Raw genomic sequence first — 25989 nt, forward strand, 5'->3', positions numbered from 1 at the left:
TTTATCCTACTTAGAGCGGCCATATTGGAAGCGACACTAGCGCTCAGGTGGTAATTTTAATCGCGAATTGTCCCAAAAGAAAGAATCGATTCACATATCATTCATGTAGTAAGTGTTCCTCCCCAATATGTAAAGAACATACAGGAACAACTGTTTATGTTTGCCGTGAATGCGCTGCAAAAGAAGTTGACTCTGAATCTGATTAGAAACATCCTCAATTATAAAACATTTTGAATTTGAATTTATATCAATAATAAATTGTATTTTAATGTGCTTATTTGCATTAATGTTTTAAATATTCATAAAGAAGAATGCTGTAACAATGTAAAATGATTTCAATGTTTAATAAAACATGTTTGACAAAATATATTTTGCAAATATTAAGTGATAACTGAAAAAAAAAACAAGTTGTTAGAAAAATCTAACACTCGAGTTATCGCGTGACACATGAAGGCGCGAGCGATCGCGGGTTAAACGGTTTTATTGTCCGCCTACTTGTTGTTCCTCTTTTCTCCAAGTCACACTGGAACAAAAGTTTCAGGTGCTGTCAAGTTATCATCAGGTTGTGCTCGGGAAATTATTTAACGCGAGTTGTATCATGACGGGTAGTTTGCCTGTTAGCACGTTCTAGATGTTCCACGTAAAATGTTTAGTAAAGTGCGATTTCAGACTTTGTCGAGGATCCCAAAGTTCGCGAATAAATGTTACAGTTCGTCGATGGGGAGCGTGGCGGCACAAAGGGATTTTAACAAAAATGAAGTTGCCGTGCACTTCGCGTTTTGTCCTGACACAGCAGCATCTGGGGCAAACAGAAGATAGCCATTTGCAAAACCGCAGGGGGCCAGGGGGGCATTAATCCCACTATCCTTGGTCGGAGATCAGTTCTGTGGGGGCACGGGGGGAACTATTGAAGTAAAAAAAGCAAGGCTAGCAGAATCTAAGAGTAGCAGGACAAAATTATACTCAAGTTGGAATTAGTTTTCATGTATTTCTTTCCTTCCAGACGGCCAAGGGCACCTGCAAGGAAAGGGTGGGGGGGACACAGAGAGGCACTTACCATCCTCCATTCCACATTTTATGCAAGTAAAAATACATTTCATATTTTTTTTTCATAACTTCGTAAAAGTGCAGAGCCGTATCTCTGGGGGAGTTAAATAATCTAAATTAAAATGTTATAAAAGGGAGAATTTGGCGCCCTATTAAATTATTATTGTTTTCAAAAGGTAAAAACAAAAAAAAAAAAATATGATAAACTGCTCCCCTGTGCTTAGTACCTCGCCATGAAGGCGTATAGAGGGTTTGCGGGTAACGCCCTACACTTTCTTGATCCGGTCGTGAGTGGGGGTGATGTGATCATCATCACGCCCCCGACCGCCTTTACCGCGCAGGGTCTCCCCCATGTCGTTCGACGCTTGGTGGGCGCCGGGGCCGCTTCCAACGTTAGAAAAGTTCCCGGATTTGAATCGGCCCGACCAACCCCCGGTCGTCGTAGGACTTCGCGACCGGAGCTCACTCGGAGTTCCCCAATTTCCTCACGATGGTGGGTCACCACCGGCCCTATACACAGGCCGAAAATTCCCGGAGCCTGAACCCTGAATCGAACCCATGGCATCCCGCAGCCGCCGTCGAAAGCAAGGTGCCTTAGGCCGCACGGCCACGGAGGAGGACTAAGTAATATGGTATACTGTCGTACATAAACTAATACTCAATAACTGTACAAAATTTTAAAATGGGACGCCAACGAAATCAGGAGTCAGCAGATTTATGTTAGGTTAGGGTAAGGTATGGTATGTTAGGTAATGCATGGTAGCATGTTTTGACAGACAAATTCTTATAATTCAAAAGTAAGAGTCTAACAGAAATGAAACACAATATTGCACCGATTGCCTAGCAACTCCAGTGATCATTTTCAAAATTGTTGAAAATATTGGTTTCAGATGCACAGACCGTCATATATTCTAAATTTAGCCCACACCCTTCCACATCTTATACATAATACAGTGCCTTTCACGATGAAGTCGCCCGTGAAGCGACGGCTAGAGCGCGGGGGCGGTGAGATCACATCTGCCGGCATTCAGACCCACAGCTTTACGCTGACCTTTGCACTGGACGCGTCGGTGCTTCAGTAACCAGATAACTGGTGCCCAGTTTCCACGTGTTTGTGAAGTGTAAAGTTATTAACAAGTGTTTTTGAGTGTTTTGTTTTAGTTTCGTATTACTGTTTCTTTTCTACAGTCTAATAATGAAACGCTATACGTACAATTTAAAACAACGATTTTTATGTACGGCTCTTACGTCATTACGACTTCGCAGATGTTCCTGTTCCACACACAGACAGTGTTCGAAAACGTGTGAACAACTTCAGTGAAACAAGGCGTGATCTTGATAAGAAGGGAAGGATAAGACGACGTGTGCTTACTGAGAAGAACGATTGAAAGACACTCTTCAAGAATCCCTCCGGCGCCTTTCACAAGAAACAGACATTTCCATTACGTCTGCGTGGCGAGCTACCAAACCAGAAGCCATACATTAGAAGAATTGAAAGAAAACATCAGCAGAGCAAACGAAGCAATTTCAAAAGAGGAACCGATACGTGTTAGTGAAAATTTCCTTGAAAAATGCCGTAAATGTGTGGATGCTGAAGGACATTTCCAAGAACTCTTGTAACAAGGTACGTGCTCATTTTAATTGTAACTGTCAATGTAATTGTACGAGCGTATTTCATTACGTAGCTAGCTGTTCCAATTACGCGAATGTTGCATCCAGTTTGCCATCAGACGCGCTCTCGCTGCCCGGTGTAATAGCCGCCGCTACACGGCCAACTTGACCGTGAAAGGCACTGAATATTGTCTCAGTTGATATCAGTGCCGGAGAGAGAACCCGCCGTTACTCACGGGTGAGCGGTGCGGTCACTTTCGTTTTCAAATGCTTGTAATTGGAGCTTCGTGGAAGTGTGAGAGCCAAGCTCTCGTCTACCTTCCTTTTCGAGTATCTCCTTCAATAAGACAACACAATCCGAAATATGAGCGATTTCTAACTCTCTCTGACCATCTTTGTTTCAGTTGTGTCGGAGGCGCGAGAAGAAGGGAGTACGGTGCTCACCCTCGAGCAACTGTGTTTTCGCCTGGTAATGAGTTACAATACAATTTATTTCCTTCTAAAATAAAGTAAGTGAAGCATTGAAATGTGTATTTTTCTTAAATCCCTGATCTGAGTCAAATTTAGCAAACATAATCATTACAAATACGAAAATACGTGAGCGCCACGCTCACCCGTGAGTAACGGCGTTACAGATCCCACCCCGAGTCGCTGAGTTAAGCCATTACACTCCTAGGAAATTCACCAATAATATTAGGCGCATCCAGAAAGTAAGTTTCCCACTCGCCCACAGGTGGCAGGCCATGCGTATTGAAACCGGTTTTGAGCATGCGTGAGAGTCACATGCCCTGGCTAGTGAATGTCCTAGAAGACGCTTACCGAAAGTCCTCATTAGCGTCGCGGCAGCGAAGAAACATGGCGGATCTTATTCCATCTCTCGCCGCGTGCGAGGTTCGTTCGGTGATGAAGTTCTTGAACGCACAAAACATACAGCCGATCGAAATTCATCGTCAGCTGTGCCAGGTGTATGGGCCAGACGTCATGAGCAAGCAGATGCTGCGTCGTTGGTGCAGGACATTTACTGAAGGCCGGCAAAATGTGCATGACGACGAGCGCAGTGGCTAGGCGCACTGCAGCCCTTCTGGACAGGTTCGGTTGGGAGGTGTTCGATCATCCATCGTACAGCCTGGATCTTGCTCCCAGTGATTATCACCTGTTCTTCCACCTGAAAAAGTTCCTGTCCGGTCAACATTTTCACAGCGACGAAGAGGTTCAGACGGCTGTCACACAGTGGTTCGGCGCCCAGGCGGCGGACTTCTACGACGCAGGTATACAGAAGTTGGTCCCACGCTATGATAAGTGCCTCATTTCCGGCGGGAATTATGTTGAGAAGTAACTGCACAAGTGCTGTATCTGTGGCAATAAATCATTGAAAGAAATAATGTTTCCTTTTTGTGCACGACCCCAGGGAAACTTACTTTCTGGATGCGCCTAATATATAATTAAGGGGTACCTAAAAATTCTTTCGAAACAAATATAATGCAAAAACAACACATCAAGTAAATACAAAAGTGTATAATCATTATGGAATTTTAATTTACTTCTCTATTGCATTAAAACACAAATTCAAAAATAATTATTTCTTATTTACAGGTAAAGATGAATAATTTCTAATGTACAATAGAACTCTATTACACGTATGAAATAAATTTCGGAATCACGTTACAAGACAATTTCTGTCTGTGTTCTTCGTGAGCATTGTCATCTAGCTTCTCAGAAACCGCCAGAGCTCGCACTGAGGTATCCATTCGTATCCTACGGAGATCTTGTTGGACATGATTGGCATATATATCACAGGCGTGCCGTACTCATAACTTTGGCGACGTGATGAGACATGCTGATTGAAAGCCCACACCACACGCCTTTCTCTTCATTAAAACGTGCCATTGCGTGTGTTTAGTCCATTTATGGCCATGCTCTGGCAATATCTGATGAAAACTCCACGAGAAAGTACGTGTGGTGTATACAGGACACTGGCGACCAATTCGATTTTCAAGTGGATATCGTAGACTGCAGAAGTGGCACGTACCAAATGTTGCTTGTTTCGAATATACGAGGGCCTCCCCGATGGCGTAGTAGTAACCTTGTTGCCTTATAATCAAGGTATCTCTGGTTCCATACCCGGTGGAAACACATATTGGATCTGATTCTATCTTAAACTCTAGGTCCAGTCCCGATTAGTATGTGTAAAAAATCGATTTAAACTCACTCGAATATACGACATCGCCGGCTATATTCGTTACCATAAGTAAGTAGTTATTATATACCTGTAGTACATATTTAGGTTACTCTAAAAAGTTTTTTCCCTAATTCATTTGAGGAGTATATTACGAACGAAGTTCTCATAACGCTTGAAGTTCTGTTCTCTGCAACAACTCTTACACTATTGCCTTGGAACCACAACACAATGAACATACTCGGGACCAAAACACTTCGAGTAACTCGATGAATGTAAGAACTGATGCTCCCATCAGCAGACCTAAAGTTCCACCGATATCACATAACATGGCAACTACTGTGTACGCATAATTTTCTGTCACCTCATCGTAGGTCAAATCCTGAAAAACAAACAAAAAGTAAATATTCTTCATTGGCAATTTAAAAATATCTGAAATTGGTCATCCTTGTACTACGTATTTATTATATACAGTAATTCAACCTTACTCGTGAGCAAATGATCAGAAATTTTCAACATGTCCTAATAATAACCATACGTCAGCGAAAAAAAATAAGTTATATAAGACAACATATTTGTTAATATTAGTTCAATATTATTATTATTAATTTCTTAGCATACACTAATGTGCAAATTGTAGTTCTATCTGCCTGAAGGAAGTAACGGAATAATAAGGAACCTGATTACTACTTGAAATATACGTTTTATGTTCAATTATTTTGGTGCAACACGCTCAGGCACGTGGCCAGGGGGAATGCTCGGGGGCCTGAAGCCCCTTAAATATCCTACAAATAATACATTTAAATAGTGTATAGTGTAAATTTATTTTACTTCCTTAACAGGACTAAATATCTTGTATAATAAGTTGTAATATACTGAGAAACTCATCTTCAGCGTTTCTTCTACAAATCATTTTCTCGCCTTTAAATAGCGTCGGCTAAGGGCTGAGGGGGAACCCCCCCCTCCCGAAATAAAATTCTGACTACGGGCCTGACCACACCAGCTCTCACCTGTGCCTGACGCTAGAAATCCTTGTAAAACAATCATGCGTATATCGCATATTTTCCTTCATTTTAATTCTTCCATTTTTTAAAAAAATAATTTCCTGGCATTATCCTTGCTTTATTTTTATCCTGTTTCCTTCTATTTTTGTTTCGCATCACTTTCCTGCAATTTTTGACCTATTACAACCATGAATATGAATCAAGATTTGATGAAACTGATGAAATTGCTGTCAATAAGAACACCCATAATCTTCGAAGGAAAGGTTCTTCTTTTCATCAATTTCCTCACCTGGAAGAACACGCGGACCTTGGACATTTTCCCTGCCGTATACACAGACTCCGGATACGAGACGAAGACATTCTCGTTGCATTGGCGAGCGCATTTGCACTGGTTGGGCGTCCACCCGCCGCTGAAGAGCAGGTCGTCCATTTTCCCCACTGCCTGAGTGTAGCTCACGGGTGAATTGCAATATGGGCCAGCGACACCTTCAAGAAGAAGAGAGAATATTTTAGTTTGTGCTTTATTGTAATCGATATTAAACTTTGTATGCACCTCTTACCTTTTAGAGAGTAATAACAAAAGATGAAACATACACATAAAATACAATTTTAAAAGATTCCGACGTTTCGGTGGCTTCCCCTGGCATTACACCACCCTGCATTTTTAAAAAAATCAAAAATAAAAAAAAAAATCAGATGATTTCAAATCAATAGATGATTCTGGAAGTATTTGATAATTATCAAATATATAATGGAGTTAGAAATGGGGCGGAGAGAAAAAGGCAGGGATACATGGGTCTCACTTATCGCACACTTCTCAAACATCTTTCTGGCCAAGGCCCCTATGTCTTCTGACGTAAGTGGGGTTTCTTTCGTTGTTAGCTTAGCTAAGTTAGGTCTTAGCATAAACATAATCCAATTTTTCGTGGCTTGACCAAAATGGTATTGTTTACGTTAATTCCTATTAACTTAGCATTAGACGTGACTGAACAACTTTTGCTATAAATATAGTTGAACCTCTTTTAAGATGGGAGATAACAAAAAGATCATAGATGTGCCTCATTTACAAAGGTTTCGAATATGAAGATGAAGACGTTCATTTAGATTAATGCACGTGCTGAACAATGGGCAACTTGGCTTCTCCTTGGCTAGCGAATTGTTCATGGATCATCTGGAAAACCTCATCATGAAAGATAGTAGTCTCACAGGTGTGATTTTGCACAGGTATGGCGATGACTATTTGGTCATCTATGGGGGTTATTCCTAAGTAAACAAAAAGAAATCGATCACACAATTCGATTATCAATGGCGGGGAAAGAACTTCCGGTTTGGCCAATTTTCCAATGTTAACAAGTGGACTACAGATCGTCACCGAGCTTATTTTGTTACAAAAGATCGGATACAAACTGGATTATTTGAAATTTTTATGCAATATGGAGAACCAAAGGTAACTCAAAGAAGTTGGCAAGTTCCCGGAGCTTTTGGATGAAGATTTATGGAACAATAATAATGTGTTCCGAGACAATGTTGATCTTCTACCAGTGGTTTCGTCAGGAACTTTACTTTTCGTCAACTGGATCTAAAATTCTTCTTTGTTATTCAATAAATATTCAATTCTATATTAATTTTTCTTAATTTTGGCAATCTACACTACATGCTTTGTAAGCTATAATGAATATGTGCAGTTATATCTCTATTCTTATATCATCTTTTTACCTATTGACGTAAATATTTTTTATAAATAAAACGTATAATAATGAAATAAAAAAAGTAAAAATTATTATTAATATTATCAGACACTTGTTCGGACAACCCGAAATATATTTCTAGTGCCATGTACATATGTCTATGTATGTATGTATGCACAGATGTATGTATTTGTGTATATATATGTACATATATATATATATATATATATATATATATATGTGTGTGTGTGTGTGTGTGTGTGTGTGTGTGTGTGTTTGTGTGTGTGATGGTGTGTGTGTGTGTGTGTGTGTGTGTGTGTGCGCGTTTGCGCGTATTTAATTAATAACATTACAATATTTCGATTTCAAGTAAAATTGATAATTTTCGAAATTGTGTATTCAAACATAGCCAGCATACTTTTAACATCTTGACGAGGGCTTAGTTCCACCACTGGTTCTACCATGCAGAGTACTGTGGTTCTACCACGGCCAATAACTTGCCTGACAATAACAGTAACATCTTTTATATTTGTTACATCAACATATTCGCGTTAATTTTAGAACACATAACATATTTCATTGGGTTTAATTACCGGGGATGAAGTGACGACTCCCTATGGTTGGTTCCCAGTCTTTTCGCTTTACTGCCTGAATCCAATGATTTTTCCGTATCGGGTCTGTCGGAAAACGATGCATAGATACTGGAGAAGAAATATTCGTCCCCGACCTCATGCTGCAAGCAACAGCCACGCAATTATTGTCGCCTTTCCTGTAATACCTTACCCTTACACCTCTGAAATCCATGTTATTTTCTCAAAACCGTTCCCGCGCCAAGGAAGCACAGAAATATAAACATCCGGTGAAGAGCCCCCATAGTAGCGGCGATTAGACGCCAAAACTGTGGGGGAGGGGCAATGGGAGTTTACTTCATCTTGGTAGACAAGGCTTAGCAAAAATATGTCATAGTGTGGGGTAAAAAGTTTGTGTGGGGGGAAGGGGGGAGGCAACTGTCCCCCACGCTCCCTTATTCGCAGCCACTGATCATCTATAAAGAACACTTCTTTAGCCTTTGTGGACCCTTGGAATACCATCTGTCCAGGCATTTACGTCACAACTGGAAACGAAAACAATGGCGCTCAACGTTTTTAGATCCCTTAATATAAAACAAAGGAAGTACATTAAAAACTACCATCTACCGCAAAATTACAGTCTGTTTGGCTTTAATACACAAGTCGTCTAAAACAGGAATTGTAGCTTTCCTAGTGACGTGATTCGAACAGGTGTTCTCGGGTTATCAGCCAGGTTAAGTCGATGTTAGCATCCTTAACTTAACATCGACTTCACCTGGCTGGTAACCCGAGAACACCTGATCGAACGAGTCGTCTAATCAGCCTAAACAACAGAAATTCAATATTTGGTACAACATATTAATATAATTTAGTGATTCATGAAAATCTGTGCAAATTTAACATTATTAGGTAATCTTTAATAAGAAAAAGTATTTTAATATGAAAAAGTGTAAATTCCAGAGGCGAGTGTAATCCTTTTCTCAAGGTGGCCCGCCATGGACCACCTTAGGAACTCACCTCTGGACTACAAGTTTCAACAAAAATAGGTATCATTCCGTTGACACAAAAAACAGTTTTACAATGTAACTATAGTTATCAAAAAGATAACTATACGAGCTTTCAAAATATGTATAAAATATTAACATTCATTTATTTCACACACATTTCTTACTTACCTTAAAAAACAACGACAACTAATCTGCTCGATCCCTGACACAAAAACGCACGTAAAATGGCTGCTGGCAGACCGAGTCAGTTCGTTTTCTGCATAGTTCACCACAGGGGGACTGGGTACATTGATGTAGTGCCATTTGTTTACTTTGTTAAATAGTAATATGATGATCGTGAAGTGCAACTATGGCCACCTTTGGCTCACCTACCTTACAATGAGTGTGGAAATTTAATTTATTCCTGGGTATCCACCATACGTCATCTATGCAAAAAAGGAAAACAGGAGGTGATCAGTCAACCAACACTGAGAATCTTCCATTACGTCACGTTTCCTGATCATCATCTGCAAGGCTTGCTTCCGCCGACGACCACTAAACTCTACCCTTCTTGTGCCCATACCTGCTTTTCATTGGCATTTTTTGTTGGCAATACAGGCTGGAAATCACGAAACATCAATTTTTAAAAGTTATATTTAATTATTATAATATGTGCTGTGTTTCCTCTTTCGTTCCCACTCTCCGACAGGTAAGACGAACTTTCTCTTTTCAGCACGCAGTGTTATAATTTATTTGTGCGAATAAACTTTACATCAGCAGAAATAACAAATGAAGTGTGTTTACGCAATGTACTTCTTTTGAAACGTATCTAATTCCAAAAAGTGTTCGCTCCTGAGTTTCAGCCGAGAGTAGCCAACTTTATCATCCTAATACATCGGTGAAAGGTTAAAACTCTTGCACGTAGAGTGAAATCGGCAATTTATATTTCAACATTATAATAGGTGGGTTCATGTGACGTCAGGATTCGCACCGCCGCCATGTTTGCGGCAAAGCTGTTTGTTGTCTGCAAGGAAATACCCACCACGCAGAGCTCTTTCACCTGCGCCAAAAGCACGTTTGTTGTTAGTACTGTGTAAAATGTGGGTAACATTGCATAAAAATGTAACGAAAAGGCCAACTCTAGTTAACATGCGTTTATTTACTTGAACCAGCTACATGTTTTCTTATTTATTAGTGGTTCGGATTCTGCTTGAAATATTTACATCCAGTAAGTAACCTGTTTCCCGCTCGGGGTGGGAGAGAGTGCTCATGGACGACCTTGAGTACAGATTAACTGAAAATTCCAACACTCAGTTGCATGTTCAATGTTACATGTATTTCTCTCTACAGTTTTCACATTCTGTTGCAGGAGGCCATTCAACTATTCAGTTTGTATGTATATTTCTTCAGTAGTATGATTGACTGTATTATAAACCCGAGAAATGATGAGCCCCCCTCAGGCAGATTTGCTTATACTTGAAAACTAGCTCAACATGAGCATATGAGCTTTTTGCTCAAGTGTAGAACCCTGTCTAATCCAAGATTTTTGTAAAAATGCCCTCGGGATTTTCCTGTGAAATGATGAGCCCCCTCAGATTGATTTCCCCATACTTACAAAAGTTGCATCAGCCAGATTTTTGTCCATAAGCTTGTTAAAAATATGCTTCTTTGATATTGTTTTGTATATACCTGAAATTAAGCCAAAAACCCATACCTACCCATACATATTTACTTCCGGTTTAAGTTTAATTGGATACCAGGTTCAATTTGCTTATCTAATATTAAAACAATGCAATTCTTCTAGAATTACTCCGTGACCCTCTCATTTCTTACATCATAAACATATGATTTTTCACCTATGAGAATAACACTACATATGGTGTCATCAGGTAATGCCTCATGGAATTCACAGATAATTTTAATGTTTGTCCTGTCATTAACCACAACTTGTTTTCTTTTTGAAGTGTTGATTACAAACATGGGCCTCTGTGGTTTGAATTCATCTGGTGTGTAATACATGTCAGTATTGCCAGTAGTGACTCTTTTGAATGCTGAAAATGCCTCATATAATTTGAGGAAATCATCCTTGGACATGTCTAAATTATAATTTTCTCTAGGAAATACCTCATTTCTGCCATTTTTAAGATATATGTTCTTGATGTTGCAGCTATCAAATTTACTTGAATTTTTTTCCTGATTATTGTGTCTTCCAGTCTGAAACAGTACCACCACAAAATCCGGCATGTCATATTGTATACTGGAGAATGAATTTGTAGCATCAAACTCATAATAGGTACCAGATGCAGGCTTCTGTACACATTGATATGTATAAAATTGTAAAGGAACCTGTGGATTTTTTAGAATATCTGCTTTGTATTTAAGAGCATAACTGGCTTCATATTCAACAACTGGGATTCTTAGCTCCATAGTCTGAATAATGCATTTGCCCTCATCAGGTAGGGTATTAGGCATAGCTTCCCCTGTAGAGTTTAATGTACTGTACCTCATCAAAGCATTATTATCATTGGCAGCTCTTCTAAATGTGATTCTTAAACCACCCTTCCACATAATATCTTTGTAATCTGAGAAGAATCCTGGCAACAGGCGCATAGGAAACAATACTGTGTGGCTTTTAGATAATATTTTATCACCAGCCTCAAATCCACCTATTTTGTAGTAAGAAGCCTCGGTTTTGGATAATTTTAATGTGGCCAAAGCTGTGGAGGTAATGCCGGGATAATCCACTCTGTTTATAACAACGCCATGCTTTCTGATCTCAATTTCAGAGAATAGATGTGGCACAAAATTATCTACCAATCTTATATTTGAATTTGCCGGAAAATCGGTACCATCGAGTTTTACAACATCAAATTTGATGTATAGATCTGCTCTGTGGGGGTGTATAAAGCCATCCCCTACATCAAGATCAACCTCAATCTCTGTGTTGGGTTGATTTAAATTTGCAAATGTCCTCCTGTTTGGGGGGAATGATTGTAGCTCATAACTCTCAATATTTTCCATTTTCTTCTTGTATGTATTTTTATTTAAATATTAATCTCTATGATTGCAGTTGTTGTGGCTCCAGCAAAATCAACTAATTCTTCTTTTTCATTAGTGACCATCAATTCGATGTAATCTATTCTATTATGACACACAGGAAAATATAATGTTGGGGATGGATTGTAGATGATGGGCTCCATAAATTCAGAATTAGGTTTAAATGTTGCAATGATGCCAGTTTGTTTGTGAGTGCCTATGCCATTTGATTTGGTGATCATACCCTCGGCCACATTACAGTGAATATTCAGAGTCTCTATGGCTAAGAATTTAGGTATATTAATAGCAGTATGTTTGATGGCCGCTTCAAGTTTGTGTTGTTCTCAAATCCTAACAGCTCTCCTATAGTACCCAGATCCACTGTTTCTGTAGCAGATACAATCTCTACTCTGTGAGTGACAGAATTTTGACTTAACACTATACCACTGGGTAATTGAGCATTTAGAGTGGACAGATTATACTGCCCTGGAGTAATAACAATGTTTTGATCCCCTACTGCAATTGTGTTGTTGTGGTGTGTAATATTAGGGATCAAGTACATGCCATAAAATGCTCTGAGAGCTATTGTTTTGGGATATACTATATCATCATGCAATTTGAGCTTCAATATTGAATTTTGGCTGGTGAGATGGAATACCCCCATGATGTTTTAAATACCACAAGGCCTTTTGAAAATTTTCAATTGATGGTTTATTTATTTGAGACATATATCTAAGAACAGATAAACACAGATGTCCGCAATTAACATCTTTGAAGTTTTGAACACGGGCATTATTGTAAAAAAGATTAGCTGAATTTAGATATTTTACTAAATTTTCAGGTGGAATACCTCCAAATGAATCAAACACAAATGCCTCATCTTTTAAATATTTAAGATAACAAATCCAGTGAGTGCCTTGATTTTTGTACTTATCCAAATTAACAATGCCACACTCTTTGTTGAGTGGTTGTTCTGGTAAAAAATCAGACATGTACACACCTCTAAAATTTTTGATGCCCAGTGGCTTGATTAAAGCTTCAATATCTTGGTTTGTAAGCGGCTCTTGTTTTTTTAAAAGTTATTCATGGCTCTCTTAACACCTTTGCCTTGTTTCTCAATAGCCAGGTTATGGCGCCTCTGCTCATCTAATTCTGCCCTATTTTTCTTGGCATCTATTACTGTTTTTGCTATGGCGGCTGATCCCCCGGCCAAGCTCCCCACAGCCCCGAGAGCAGCTAAGATGGCAGGGATAGTAAATATGAATCCCCCCACATGTGATTTTTTTCTTGATTGCTGTAATTTTTTTAATTGGGGGGTGCTAAGCAACAATTTCATACCATGGCCCTTTGCAAGACAAGAGCTTTTTTTCTTGCGCTGCTTTTTGGTTAAAAGGCTATCAATAGTTTTAAGAGATTTAAGACCTGCATAAGGTATCTGATACATAACACCCTTGGCCTTCATTGTAGGTTTATTATATACATATTCACAACCCCCACCCCAATTTTTGTTTGGTATTCATAGCTATGGTGGTCCCCAATGCTGCTATTTTTTCACTTAAAGAAGCATTTTTGCTTACAAATCTACCAAATGCAGCCTCTTCTAATTTCTTGTCTGCAACATGTCTCTTGTCAAGATCAGAATGTGTGTTGTATGCTATGTCATGGTCTCTACAAGCAGCATCTAGGGGATTAACACCAGGATCACCTCTATTTAATCTATGGTCCAATTTTGTGCCTGGACCACAATACTGATAGCCTGGAATGTGTAGTTCAAATGGCAGCTTGTTTATAATGTCATTAACAAGCCCCCGACCCTCAGAAATATTCCAAAATTTAGGTGGTAGAGTATTAATAATTTTTATAAGATATCCAATCCCCTTAGTGTCATTCACTATAAAATTAGACAATTTTGTGCTTATCATGTCCATAATTCCAACCTTTTCATTGTAAAAATTGTGGTTGCCAGCATTTTCCTCCCCAGCTATTACCAATAACCTATCTACAAGTTTCCTGACATCATCAACCCACACAAATTCTTTAGGCAGGGTGTTGTATTGTTTGATCCCACTGCCTGTCTTGATTTGTGACCGTATGGGCTTGATTAAATTGTTGTATTTTGCTCCACTGCTAGACTTGGCTCTTTTTTGTGTGGGATCATTGTTCTGGTATAGAGCATCTGATTTTATTAATATTTCTTTGTAATGCTCATAATCTTGATCTGTATAGCTGCCAGGTCTCTTCCTAGTCATCAGTTCCCACAATCCAGGTGTGCCGGGATACTTAACAAAAGCACCTTTTTCTCCAAGACGAGATTCTGAATATACAATCAGATCATCTCCCATAAATGTTACTCTGAAATTGCCAATTCTATGTATGATGCTACCATCACGCTCTGTGTCAGCATATAAGCCAAAGACCTCATCTTTGTTGTCTTTAGGTGTGGTTAAATATTTTTGAGCAAGAAGACCCAATTCAATAGGATCCAGAGTAGCTTCAATTCTTCGAGGAGCAATAGGACTAGGTGTATGAATACTAGAAAGTGGGGTGAATGGATAATCTAATATGTTCCTTGCAGCTACAGGTACAAGCTCTGTGATCAAATTTTGATTTTGCTCTGTAACAGTTTTGATATTCTTACCTAATTCACCAATAGCATCAATAATAGGCTGTTCTGTTTGTTTGTGTTTTTCATAAATTCCACGGTTCTCTGATTTCCATCCCTTAAATCTTTTTACAAGATAATCTCTTAATTTAAGATCATCAATGATTGGCCTTTTCATGTTTATTTATATATGTTTCAATGTCTAGAAAATTGTTAATTTTATTTCTATATTTGCCACTATTGGGTTTTCTTGTCATATCATTTGTAACAAACCCATAACTATCCTGGTTCCAGCAGCTACTGCAAAACTTGGAAAAATCATTGTAGCTCAAGTCCCCACCTACATATTCATCATGTATGTGTTTGAGGTTGGTATGATCTTGATGAAACACACATATAAAATTGCTGTTGTCTCGGATCAGCTGCTTCGGTATTTTTGAAAAAGTCTGTGCCAGGTAGAAGCAATCAATGTTTTTGTGTCGGCCCTGTGTAAAGAAATTCCTAACCTTGTTTTGATTATCCAGTATAATGTCATCAAACACAACAACAGAATTATCGAGACATTCATGGAGTGGCTTAACATCTGGTTCAAAAATGGCTATATCCAATCCATCATATAGCTTCATCAGCTCTGATATTTTAATTTTTCCAAGCTCTTAGAGAAGACATACAAGTGCCTGTTTTTCCAGTCTAACCAGTTGGGTGCCAATAAAAAAATATCAATCATTAGTGTAGTTTTACCACAAGCCGATGGCCCAACAATAAGACATCTAATATTATCAGGCAGCAACTTGCCATTTCTCTTATTCTGCTGTTCAGGTTCTGGCAGCCTTTTTATAACATCCCAGGTGTTCATATTATCACTTTGTTTGCATCGATCCAGCTGTTTTCCGGATGGCCCAGCCATTTGACAAATAACTTGTTGCCTTTTCTGCGGATGATTTTTTCTATGAGATATGTGTCAGGCTGTTTAGTTTTGCTGAGCTCTTGTTCATAGAACCTGCCTTTGAGAATTTCTCCTCGGTGGTCTTTTATTATATATGTGAAGGGTCCCAGGTTTAACTTGAACCACTGTAAATAATTCAGTGCTCCAGTTTCTTGTAAAGCCTCTTTTGAATAAGTGCTTATATTTGCTGATTCTTACTTGATCACCTACCCTGTATTTGGCTTTTCTTGTTGTTGGCTGATATTTAGGATAATAAACAGTTCTGATCAATTTTTGCTCATCAGATGAAGTTACTTCAGAGGGTTTCATGTTGATTGTGGAATGGACCGAGTTGTTATATTTATGTAGAAGTTCTGGAAGAATATTAATCCATTTATAATTACCTTGGAGTGTAAATTGTTTATACATAAGATTTTTTAGGGTTTTGTTGAATCTCTCTACAATTGAGGCCTTGAGATCACTGTAACTCGAGTAATGTTGTATTGCCTGGCTTTTAATAAATTGTTGGAACACAGAATTATAAAATTCTTTGCCATTATCTGTTTGCAAATAGCGCGGTGATCTTCCACTCTGATTGATGATTGTTCTGATGGCTTCTGTAACATATTTTCCAGTCTTGGATTTGAGTGTCACAGCCCAGGCAAATTTTGAAAATGTGTCTATCACAGTGAGTAGATACTTGTAGCCCTTGTTGATTTTGTCTAAGTTTTTCAACTGTCCACTTGCTATCTCAATCAAGTCGCTCTGCCATAAATCATCTATGCCCTTTGTGACTACTGGCAGTCTCTTATAATTATGTCTGGCTTGTCTGTGTAATTCATCAACAATAATTTGTCTAGACATAATATGAAAACAAGAATATTGCAACTATGGGGTGTTCAGCAGCTGATACTACAGGATTTTCTAAATATAATTTGTCTCCTATTTGTATTTTAAATTCCAGAGAGCCTTCATCTTCAGCATAGGCTGTTTCTAATGTATTGGGATCTGTAAAATCCTCTAATTCTACACGGGTGATTTTTGCTTTGTTATCAGCATTTGTTATTGATAAGGTAGGGTAGTGGTGTGCCTGTGGTTGTAGCCAATATTTAATCTTGATTGGTTTCAGTGTGCCCCCAACAAAAAACTGGTAATAAAATTGTGCAGGGGACAGCATATATATTTTGCCACCTGGTGTAAATGGTGAATCATATTCTTTGTTGGGGATGCTGTACATTTCAAGAATTACTGTATGTTTTGGATTCTCGATTATGCCTGTTATTTCCTTTTCTGCTGTAAGCAATCTGCTTGTTACAGATTCAAGGTGCTCATTAATGGTCCTAACAACATCATCATAGCCTGGCTTGATTTTTATGTCCACAGCAAGTTTCTTGTATTGTTGCACAATCTCTTGTAGCTGGGTTGCAAAAACAGACAGGGCATTTGCTTGATTGGATTCCATGGTCCCTAGCTGTTGCTTGATATTAGCTACAATTTGCTGTAAATTTTCAACAACTGCCAATTTTGAATTTTGAGCAGTAAGATCATGGACCTGTCTTCTGATATCCTCAAACAGGGCATGCAATTCATTAATATGTTGATTTGTTGGTAGAGTGGCCACTGTCTGAGTGAGTTGTTTGATCTCTGCCTGGATATTCTTGATATCTTCTGATTTCAATATGCGATTCACTGCCCTCTTAATATTTTTAAGTTCCTGTGATGTGGGCAGATTTGATACTGTATTTTGCAAAAATTCAAGTGCCAATTTCACATTGTTTAATTCAGAAGCATCAGCCACATTTTGCATAGCATTTTGGAGCAGAGCTATATCTGCCTGAGAGGGTGTTGATTGTTGTAAAATTTCAAGTTTTGTTTGGATATCATCGATCAAGTGATGAAAATGAGATAGCTCAGATTCAGTGTTGAGGTTTTCAAGCTTTGTGATTTGTTGCTGGACACTAACAAGGGTATCTACAATCCCAGGCAATCGGGATTCTAGTACATTTGCCAAATCACTTTGCACTGCTGCTATTGTACCTTCAAGATGGGTTATGGAACTTTGAATTTTTCCAAAATCTTCATATGTTTCAAGTTGCAGCTTAATATTGGCAACACTCCGAGTTATTGCATTCAAAGCATCAGAAGATGGCAAATTGTTCATAAAATTTTCAAGTGTCTCAATTTTTTCTTTAACCTCGGCTATGGCATTGTTCAGAGGGCCCAGATTAGGTATTTGGAGTGATTGAATCTGTTCCTTTAGAGTGGAAATCACTAGATCAAAATCTTCTTGTGATTTTATGCTTTTGACAATTGTTTGGAGTTGTGTCTGGACATTATTTATCTGCTCTTCCAATTGTTGTTTCAATTGCTCAGAGTTTATTTATTTATTTATTTATTTATACATACTCCCCATAACAGAGCTATTGCTCCACTTACAACGGGGGCTTACAAGTAAATAAACTATGGTACATAATATCCATATACATAAACATATATTAACATATACATAAACATAAATATTAACATATACAAACACATAAACCAATTGCATATACACAAATAATTAAATGATATTAATGCCTATTTTCAGTTTGTGTTATATTATATTGTATTATAAAATTATATTTAGCATTAATAAAATAACTTGAAATATAGAATTACAATTTTTTAAACAAAATACTAATTAAGAATAAAATTGTTTAATGACAGATAAATATTTCTTGTAGGACATAGCAAAATCAATATTAACATTATTTTGTATTAGTACATTATGAGCTTTACATATTTGAACCATTACTGAATTCTGATGTACAATATTTTTAGAATTAACGAAAGAAAATGGCAAATAAGAACGAAGCGTTCTAGGTTTAATTGTGAATCCTATCAACTGAAGACAATCTTGAGCATCAATTAAGTTATTTATAAATTTATAAAGTAAAATATGTTTGGCTAGTTCTCTTCTTGATTGTAATGAAGAGAACCCAAATTCAGATAAAATAGTATTATAGGATATTCTTTCTAAATATGAAGATCTTTTAAATTTTTTGTAATATAAATATCTTACGAACTTATTCTGAACATTTTCAATTAAATCACGGTAGCATTGAAAATAAGGATCCCAGATGACACTAACATACTCTAACTTACTTCTTAATATCGAATTGTATATTGAAGCAATAGCTTGAATATTATTAATTTCTCTGGTAGTTCTAAATATAAAGCCTAAAATTCTAAATGCATCCGATACTAATGTTTGTACGTGCTCTCTGTAAGTAAGCCTTGAGTCGAGTAAAAGTCCCAAATCCTTTATAAGTTTAACTCTATTTAAAACTATTCCATTCATAGTATAGTTATGAGTATAAGATAAGTTATGTCTGCTAAACGTAATAGTTCTGCATTTACTTATATTAAAATCTAACTTATTGGTGACACTCCACTGAAAGCAGTTGTTTATATCTTTCTGTAATTGCGCTAAATCACTTATATTTGTAATGGATTTAAATATTTTTAGGTCATCAGCATAAAGCAGATAATTAGAATTTTTTATAACAGAGGATAAATCATTAATAAATATTATAAAAAGTAAGGGACCCAAGTTTGAGCCTTGCGGAACACCAGATGTAACACAATATAAAGGAGATGATTCAAAATTGTAGGTGACATAAAATTTCCTATTTTTTAAATACGATGCTATTAATTTTAACAGTGGAAACGAAAAACCGAAATTTGCTAACTTATATATTAATATATCATGATCTAACTTATCAAAAGCTTTAGCAAAATCTGTATAAATAGTATCAACAGAGTAACCATTGTTAAATGAGTCTGCCAAAAATTGGGTAAATGAGATAAGATTAGTTAAGGTTGATCTTTTGGATATAAAACCATGCTGATGGTGAGTTATATACGGTTTAACATGATAACAAATTCTATTATATAAAATGTGTTCAACAATTTTTGCTGGTGTTGAAATTAAAGATATAGGCCTATAATTGATGATTTCATTGGCGTTACCAGATTTTGGTATAGGAGTTACTTTACTTATTTTCCACCTATCGGGGAAAATTTGGGTGGTTATAATCAAATTAAATATGGTGCATAGAGGAAACAATAAGCAATCAGTACATCCTTTAAATATGTAAACTGGTATACTATCTGGACCACTAGCTTTCTTCGATTTCAGTTTTCTAATAGAAGTTTCACATTCAGATTCAGTAATACTATCTAATACTAATGGTTGATTTACTATCATAGGTACTTCACTAGGAATTGAGTAAGTTGGAATAGAATCATTAAAAACGCTCTTAAAGAATTGCGCAAAACCATTAGCTATATCTTTGTTATTGTCAAGTAATACTCCATTATAGGTTAAACTACACTGATTATTAGTTGATTTCTTTTTACCCTTAATATAACTCCAAAAAGACCTAGGATTATTTTTTATGGATTCTTCAGAATTCTTTATGTAAATCTTGTAAGCTTTAGTTATCATAGATTTTGATTTTCTGCGTAATTCAACAAATTTCTTCTGGTTATATTCTGACAATTTACGTCTATGTCTATAATATTCTTTATATTTAAGTAATCTTATAATATCCAGTGTAAACCAAGGCGGGTAAGATTTTCTCTTATTACGCTTCCTTATGGGTACATTATTACGAATAATTTTATCTAAAATTTCATAAAAGTAGTCCAATGCTACGTTGGGATTCCTAAATAATGTTAAAGGATTCCAATCAGTTTGATTAAGATTTCTATACATATTGAAAAAATCGGCATTACGGTAATCATATGTATAAATAGAACGTGACTTAACATTATGAATAGTTTTGTCATAAAAGCGGTGGACTTGAAGTAATAAGGGAGGATGATGAGCATCAGGGCTTAGAAGAGGGAAGGAGTTATGATTAACCACGACATTGTTAGACAAGTTGGTCAGTACCAAATCCAACGTTTTTCCGTTGTTATTTTTTACATTATTTATGCTTTGTAATTCCAGTAAACTTAAAAATCTAAATAATGTTAAGGAAAGAGGACAACCATTTTCTAAGTCGTAATTAGAATCTACAATTTCTGGAATATTAAAATCTCCTACAATAATCAGACCACAAGAATGTATATTACATAGCTCTTCCATTCTGGCAAAAAACATATTGTAAATTTGTAATTTAGTATTAGGTGGGAAATAAACTGTAACCACTATAATGGAAGAAACACTAGTTATTATCTTAACACAAACAATCTGAATATTTTCTATAGTTATTTCAATGTTCTTGGTCCTCAAAGTACTCTTTACTGCAATTAATGCGCCACCACCTCTTCTATGTAACCGATCTTGCCTAAATACAGCATAGCGGGTATCAATAAATTCACAGTTGTTAATAACATTGGAAAGCCAAGTTTCTGTAAAAACAATTACATCATAGTTTTCATTTAGAATACTTAGATATACATCATTAAGCTTAGTATTAATACCTCTTACATTTTGATAGTATAAATTCAATTCATTATGTGATTCATTATAATCCGTGACTCAACTCACCATGATTACATAATATTTTGTATATCTGTTTCAGTTTTTATTACAAAAACTTGCCTGTCATTTGGGGTCTTTCTTAAACGAATAGAGCCAGAACTATCAATCCAAAGATAGGCATAGTTTTTTTCTCTTTGTAATTTCCTAGCTTGTCCGAAAATGGTTTTCCTATATGGAGTAAGGCTATGATTAATATATATTGGCTGATTATTCGTAAACCCTAGATGATTTGTATTTAAATTTCTTTTTACCTTACGTTTTTCAATCATTTTATCCTTATCCACTCTTCTTACAAACTTTACAATTATACCCGGAGAATTATGATTGCTAGAATTCTTAAGCCTATGACATACATCTATCATTTCCTCTTTAATTTCCAAATCAAGGGCCCTACCAACATCCATAACAGTTTGATAAACATTTTCGTTAGATTTTCCTGGAATACCAATAATTTCCAATGCATTCCTTCTGCTATATTGCTCCAATTCATCAAGTTGAACTTTAGTGTTTTTTAATTCTTGTTTCAACTCGGTATTCTCCTTTTTCAGTTCTTCGATGTGGGCGAGGCAGGCATTGATTTTGTCCGACTGGGATTTTATTAGATTAGAATTATCATCCATTTTTACATGTAACAGTTCTAATGATTTACCAAGTTCAATTTCCGTCTCCTTAGTTGTTTTTTTAACATTAATAAGTTCTTCCTTTAACTCTTTCACGGAATCAAAAATGTTTTGCAAAGAGGGAACACCTTCTACTAAAGGTTCTTCAGAATGCATAGATCGTCTTTTTTTAGAGTTGCATGATTTACACCTCCATGGTCGATTTTCAGATTTATAAAACTCCAGATCGGTTTCATTAATGTTCACACATTTAATATGCCATAGCTTGGAACAGTCAGTACATACTATTTTGGCGTTAACATCATTCCGAGAAACTGGTTTATTACACTCACCACAATTGCTCATTCTTTACGTTAGAACAAACACACAAACACACAGCACAGTAAATGTCTATATGGACAGCAACTGAGCACCCACTAAAGCACAAGAAGGTGATAGTCTGTGAACTCCGATGCAGATGAATTGGCAACACTGATAACAAGTGAATGTTTGTTTATCAAGACAGTTTAACGAAAAGATCAAGTTTTACGTTCATAACTCATTGAATATGCACTTATATTGACTTTTAAGTAAATGTCAATAAACTTAGTATACTTACATAACAAGTCTCAGCAATATAGAGTCTTCAGTTGCCTGTTGTAGTATTAAAATAGAATTTCATCGGAGCACACACCTTACTCACTTATCACATACTCGCCATCTATGTTGGTGGCCTGGGTCTTAAATTTGGCTTGAAGAGCTGCTACAGCCTCTTCTAAACTTTGAAAATTATCCAATGTGGCCAAATCAGTATATTTCTGAAGCAATAATTTGAGTTCAGAATCAATTTTAAGAAGAGGGTCCATGCATTGTGATTGCAAATTTGTAATTTCTAATTGAAGACTGGCATTCAGTGTGGTTTGTAAAGCTTATAAATCACTTCTTAATTTCTTGACTCTGACATCAAGCATCAGAATCTCATCACTGTGATCTTCATGTCTTGTATGGCCAAATATATCATTAGGCATTTTGATTTAGTGGTTATTTATTATTGAATATCTAATTCTTAATTCTATAAAAAAGGGTATAAGCTTGTCATAGGATCCAGGAACCTCAATATATAAGCAGTCACCAGCAGAAACAGTATATACAGTGCCAGAAATCATGTTTGAGTGCTTAATTCTATAAATATTTTTCCCTACTGAAATTTTGACATCACCCTCAGGAGTTGTAATAAATTGTAATTGACCACCTACAGGTAATTGGTAATAATTGAAATTATTGTTAAATATGTACAATGTTTTACCTGTTTTATCATCAACATCTGTAAGTATGCTGTTCAGATGAATAATTAAGAAACCACTCAGTTTAGATATTATATCAGAAGAGGGTTGTGGTGTTGGCAGCTCCATAATAGCCTGTTTTTTGAACCCAAATAAGTTCATAGGCATGTTTATTTATTTCAAATCATGCTCTGTAATTGGGCATTGATTGCCATTTTTCAAATAACAATGACCCCATGGTAGAGTATGTATGCCACATGACAAAATGCATCTCTTATCATCATGTGGGTCCAGAGCCACTTTTCTTACAATATTGCTAGTCAATAAGTGATTTTTACTCTGAATTCTGCATTCTGATGTTCTGATTGTGCTACATGATTTGAGGCAATTTTTGTAATCCTCAAATTCAAGCTCTTTGTCAACAGTCACTCTGCCAATGCCCTTGGCCTTTTTGGCAACAACATCGCTACATGTCTCAAAACTGTACATCTTGGCCCTTAACCCAGCAAATGTCACAATAACATCACCAAGTGTCTCATCTTTTAACTTGCCAGGCACCTTTTTGTTGTGGGGTTGAATTCTTGTATGTTCACTGCTATCAAAATATTCAAGCAATTCAGGCTGGGACATATCTTGATAAACATCTTCTGTTTGAATATCAAGAATAAAACTATCTGTATCCATGTACATTAGTTTTACACGATCCTTATAAAAAGGTTTCAACACATCATAATACAATTTTAACATATGTAATTTGGCCAATTCCAATATCACAGCCCCCACATAAATAGGTTTATCAAATTTAATTTTTGTTTTTTTCATATTAAAAAGTGCCATGTTTTCATCATAAATTCTTCTATAATTGAAATTAGGCTTTGCAATCAATTTTTTGCTCAGGCTGGGGTCAGTAATTACTTTAACATCGGTATGTTTTCTGACATTTTCAATGGTTTTGCCATATACAGAATTGACCATCAATTTAAACAAAGATTTATCAAATTGGCTCATTGCAGATGTTCGAAGCTCCGTGTTTGTATCAATATATGGTTTCAACCATCTTGAGTGCCTGAACCTCAAAACTTTGCCAATTTTGGTCACTTGAACACCATGATTCATCAGGAACTGGAGGTTTTTGTAATATATGACATAGCCCTGTTTTGGCTCTAGAGTCATCATCAATTTCTTCTGTTTAGAGCCAGGTGAGCACTGAACCTCAGGAATTGGGGGCAGATCAGAAAATTTGTTGTGTAAATCATCTGGAATTGTCAGATCAACCTCTAAGAAGAGGCCATAGTTACTGTCATCAAAATCCTTAAGATTCTCAATATTAAAATCTTCGACCCATTCAAGCCCTGCATATGGCAGTTTATCCATCATGGCATAACCATACAGGCTGTTTGCATCCACATACAGTATATAATTTGATTGCAATTCTGGATTATAATCAGGAATATATTTGTTATTTGCTCTGGCATATCTCTGAGAGCATTGCACCATGCCTCCTCTTATACATTGCTCCATAAACAGATACATGTCTTGATCCTGGATCAGATCCAATTGCATTTTAGTGTTTAAAAACATTGCAGACCATGCTAGCCCCGGAGCACTGTAAAAATACATTGGATCTAGTTTATAATTTTTCATGGAAGATTTTCTGAATGCCTGCAGTATATCAGCTAAGAGGGTCACATCAAGTTTTAAATAAGCCATGTGATAATCACCAAGTGTCTGGCATTTTAAATTGTTCCACATCAACTGGGCATGGTGATAATCTTCATCAGTGATTCCAGATCCTCTGATTTTGCTGTAAAACTCTTGTTGTGGTGGCAGAGAACACTCATTAAATTTAGAAAAACCTGTAGCATAATCATATGAATTTTTTGAATTTGATTTTAAAATTGTGGGGGCGTCAGCACTTGGGCTATTTTGCTCCCGTCACATTATACGGGGGCCAGCCCCTTATCATTACAAAGAACAACTCTAACGTTGCGTAATTAAAAATCTTAAAACGTTCTGACTTCTGTTAAAAGCTGAGGCTGTAAAGGGGCACTCAGCACACATAAGGACAAAAGAACAGGACAATACAAACAAAATTATACTGGCCATGGGGCCAGTCGCCAGAGCCTCGTTAGTCTTCAGTCCAGGGTGTACTAACGTGGAAGTGAGGTTGACATTTGGGTGTACTACGTGGAAGGTCACCCCTTACACCCCCATAATCATATGGATATACACCCTTCCGCCTAATTAATTTCAGGTCCTGATTTGGAAACAAAGCACATGTGATTTTGAATTGATCATCAGATAATTGAGTGGCCAGTGTAGCCAGGCTAGCAGATAAAATTCTGTATGAATCAAGAAATCTTAAGTGAATAGGAACACCATTAACTTTAACTATTTTGCTAATGGCAATATATTTCTCATCATTTTCTGCTAAAATATTTAAATTCTGCTTCTCAAACCCCTCGTACCTGATCAAATGATGAAAATCATAATTGGATGCACCATGGCGAAATATAGGGACAAATTTTGGTCTCTGGATCTTAATATTACAGCTATTACACAGGGCCATTAAGAATTTACCATCTGTATGAGAATGGTGTTTCACCTAGATATTTTTATCTGAAAATTCAGAATGACATACCGGGCATTTTTCTGCATTGTTGAAATCTTCAATCTGTTTCTCTGTTAAAGGCAACATAGGTTTTGATTTTAATAAGACATTAGATGCTATGTCACGGCACTTATTTTCTATTCTATGTGCAAATTCTTTGATGGCATTTGTTCCCATGTATGAATCTTCTTTACTAACAACACCATCCTGTACAACAACATAATAAAAACTGGATGGTTCATGTAGCTGGTATGGTATAATTGAAGAATCTTCAGGATCTGGGCTACAGAATGCAAGAGGTTTGAGATTTGATTCA

At 36.7% G+C, this 25989-nt stretch overlaps 1 protein-coding gene across 1 annotated transcript in view; it reads right to left on the reverse strand.

The window, feature by feature from the left end:
• Positions 1–4864: 4864 nt before the first annotated feature.
• Positions 4865–25989, reverse strand: part of LOC145988440 (acid-sensing ion channel 1A-like) — a 96984-nt gene continuing 75859 nt past the window's right edge. The window contains exons 6-7 of the mRNA XM_083123332.1: positions 6128–6324; positions 4865–5216 (exon numbers count right to left, since the gene is read on the reverse strand). Of these exons, the coding sequence (XP_082979458.1) occupies positions 5037–5216; positions 6128–6324 (377 nt within the window). The 3' untranslated portion in view covers positions 4865–5036. The remainder of the gene's footprint in view (positions 5217–6127; positions 6325–25989) is intronic.

This window comes from Lepisma saccharinum, chromosome 5 (assembly GCF_977018435.1).
Source record: "Lepisma saccharinum chromosome 5, izLepSacc3.1, whole genome shotgun sequence".
Taxonomy (NCBI): domain Eukaryota; kingdom Metazoa; phylum Arthropoda; class Insecta; order Zygentoma; family Lepismatidae; genus Lepisma; species Lepisma saccharinum.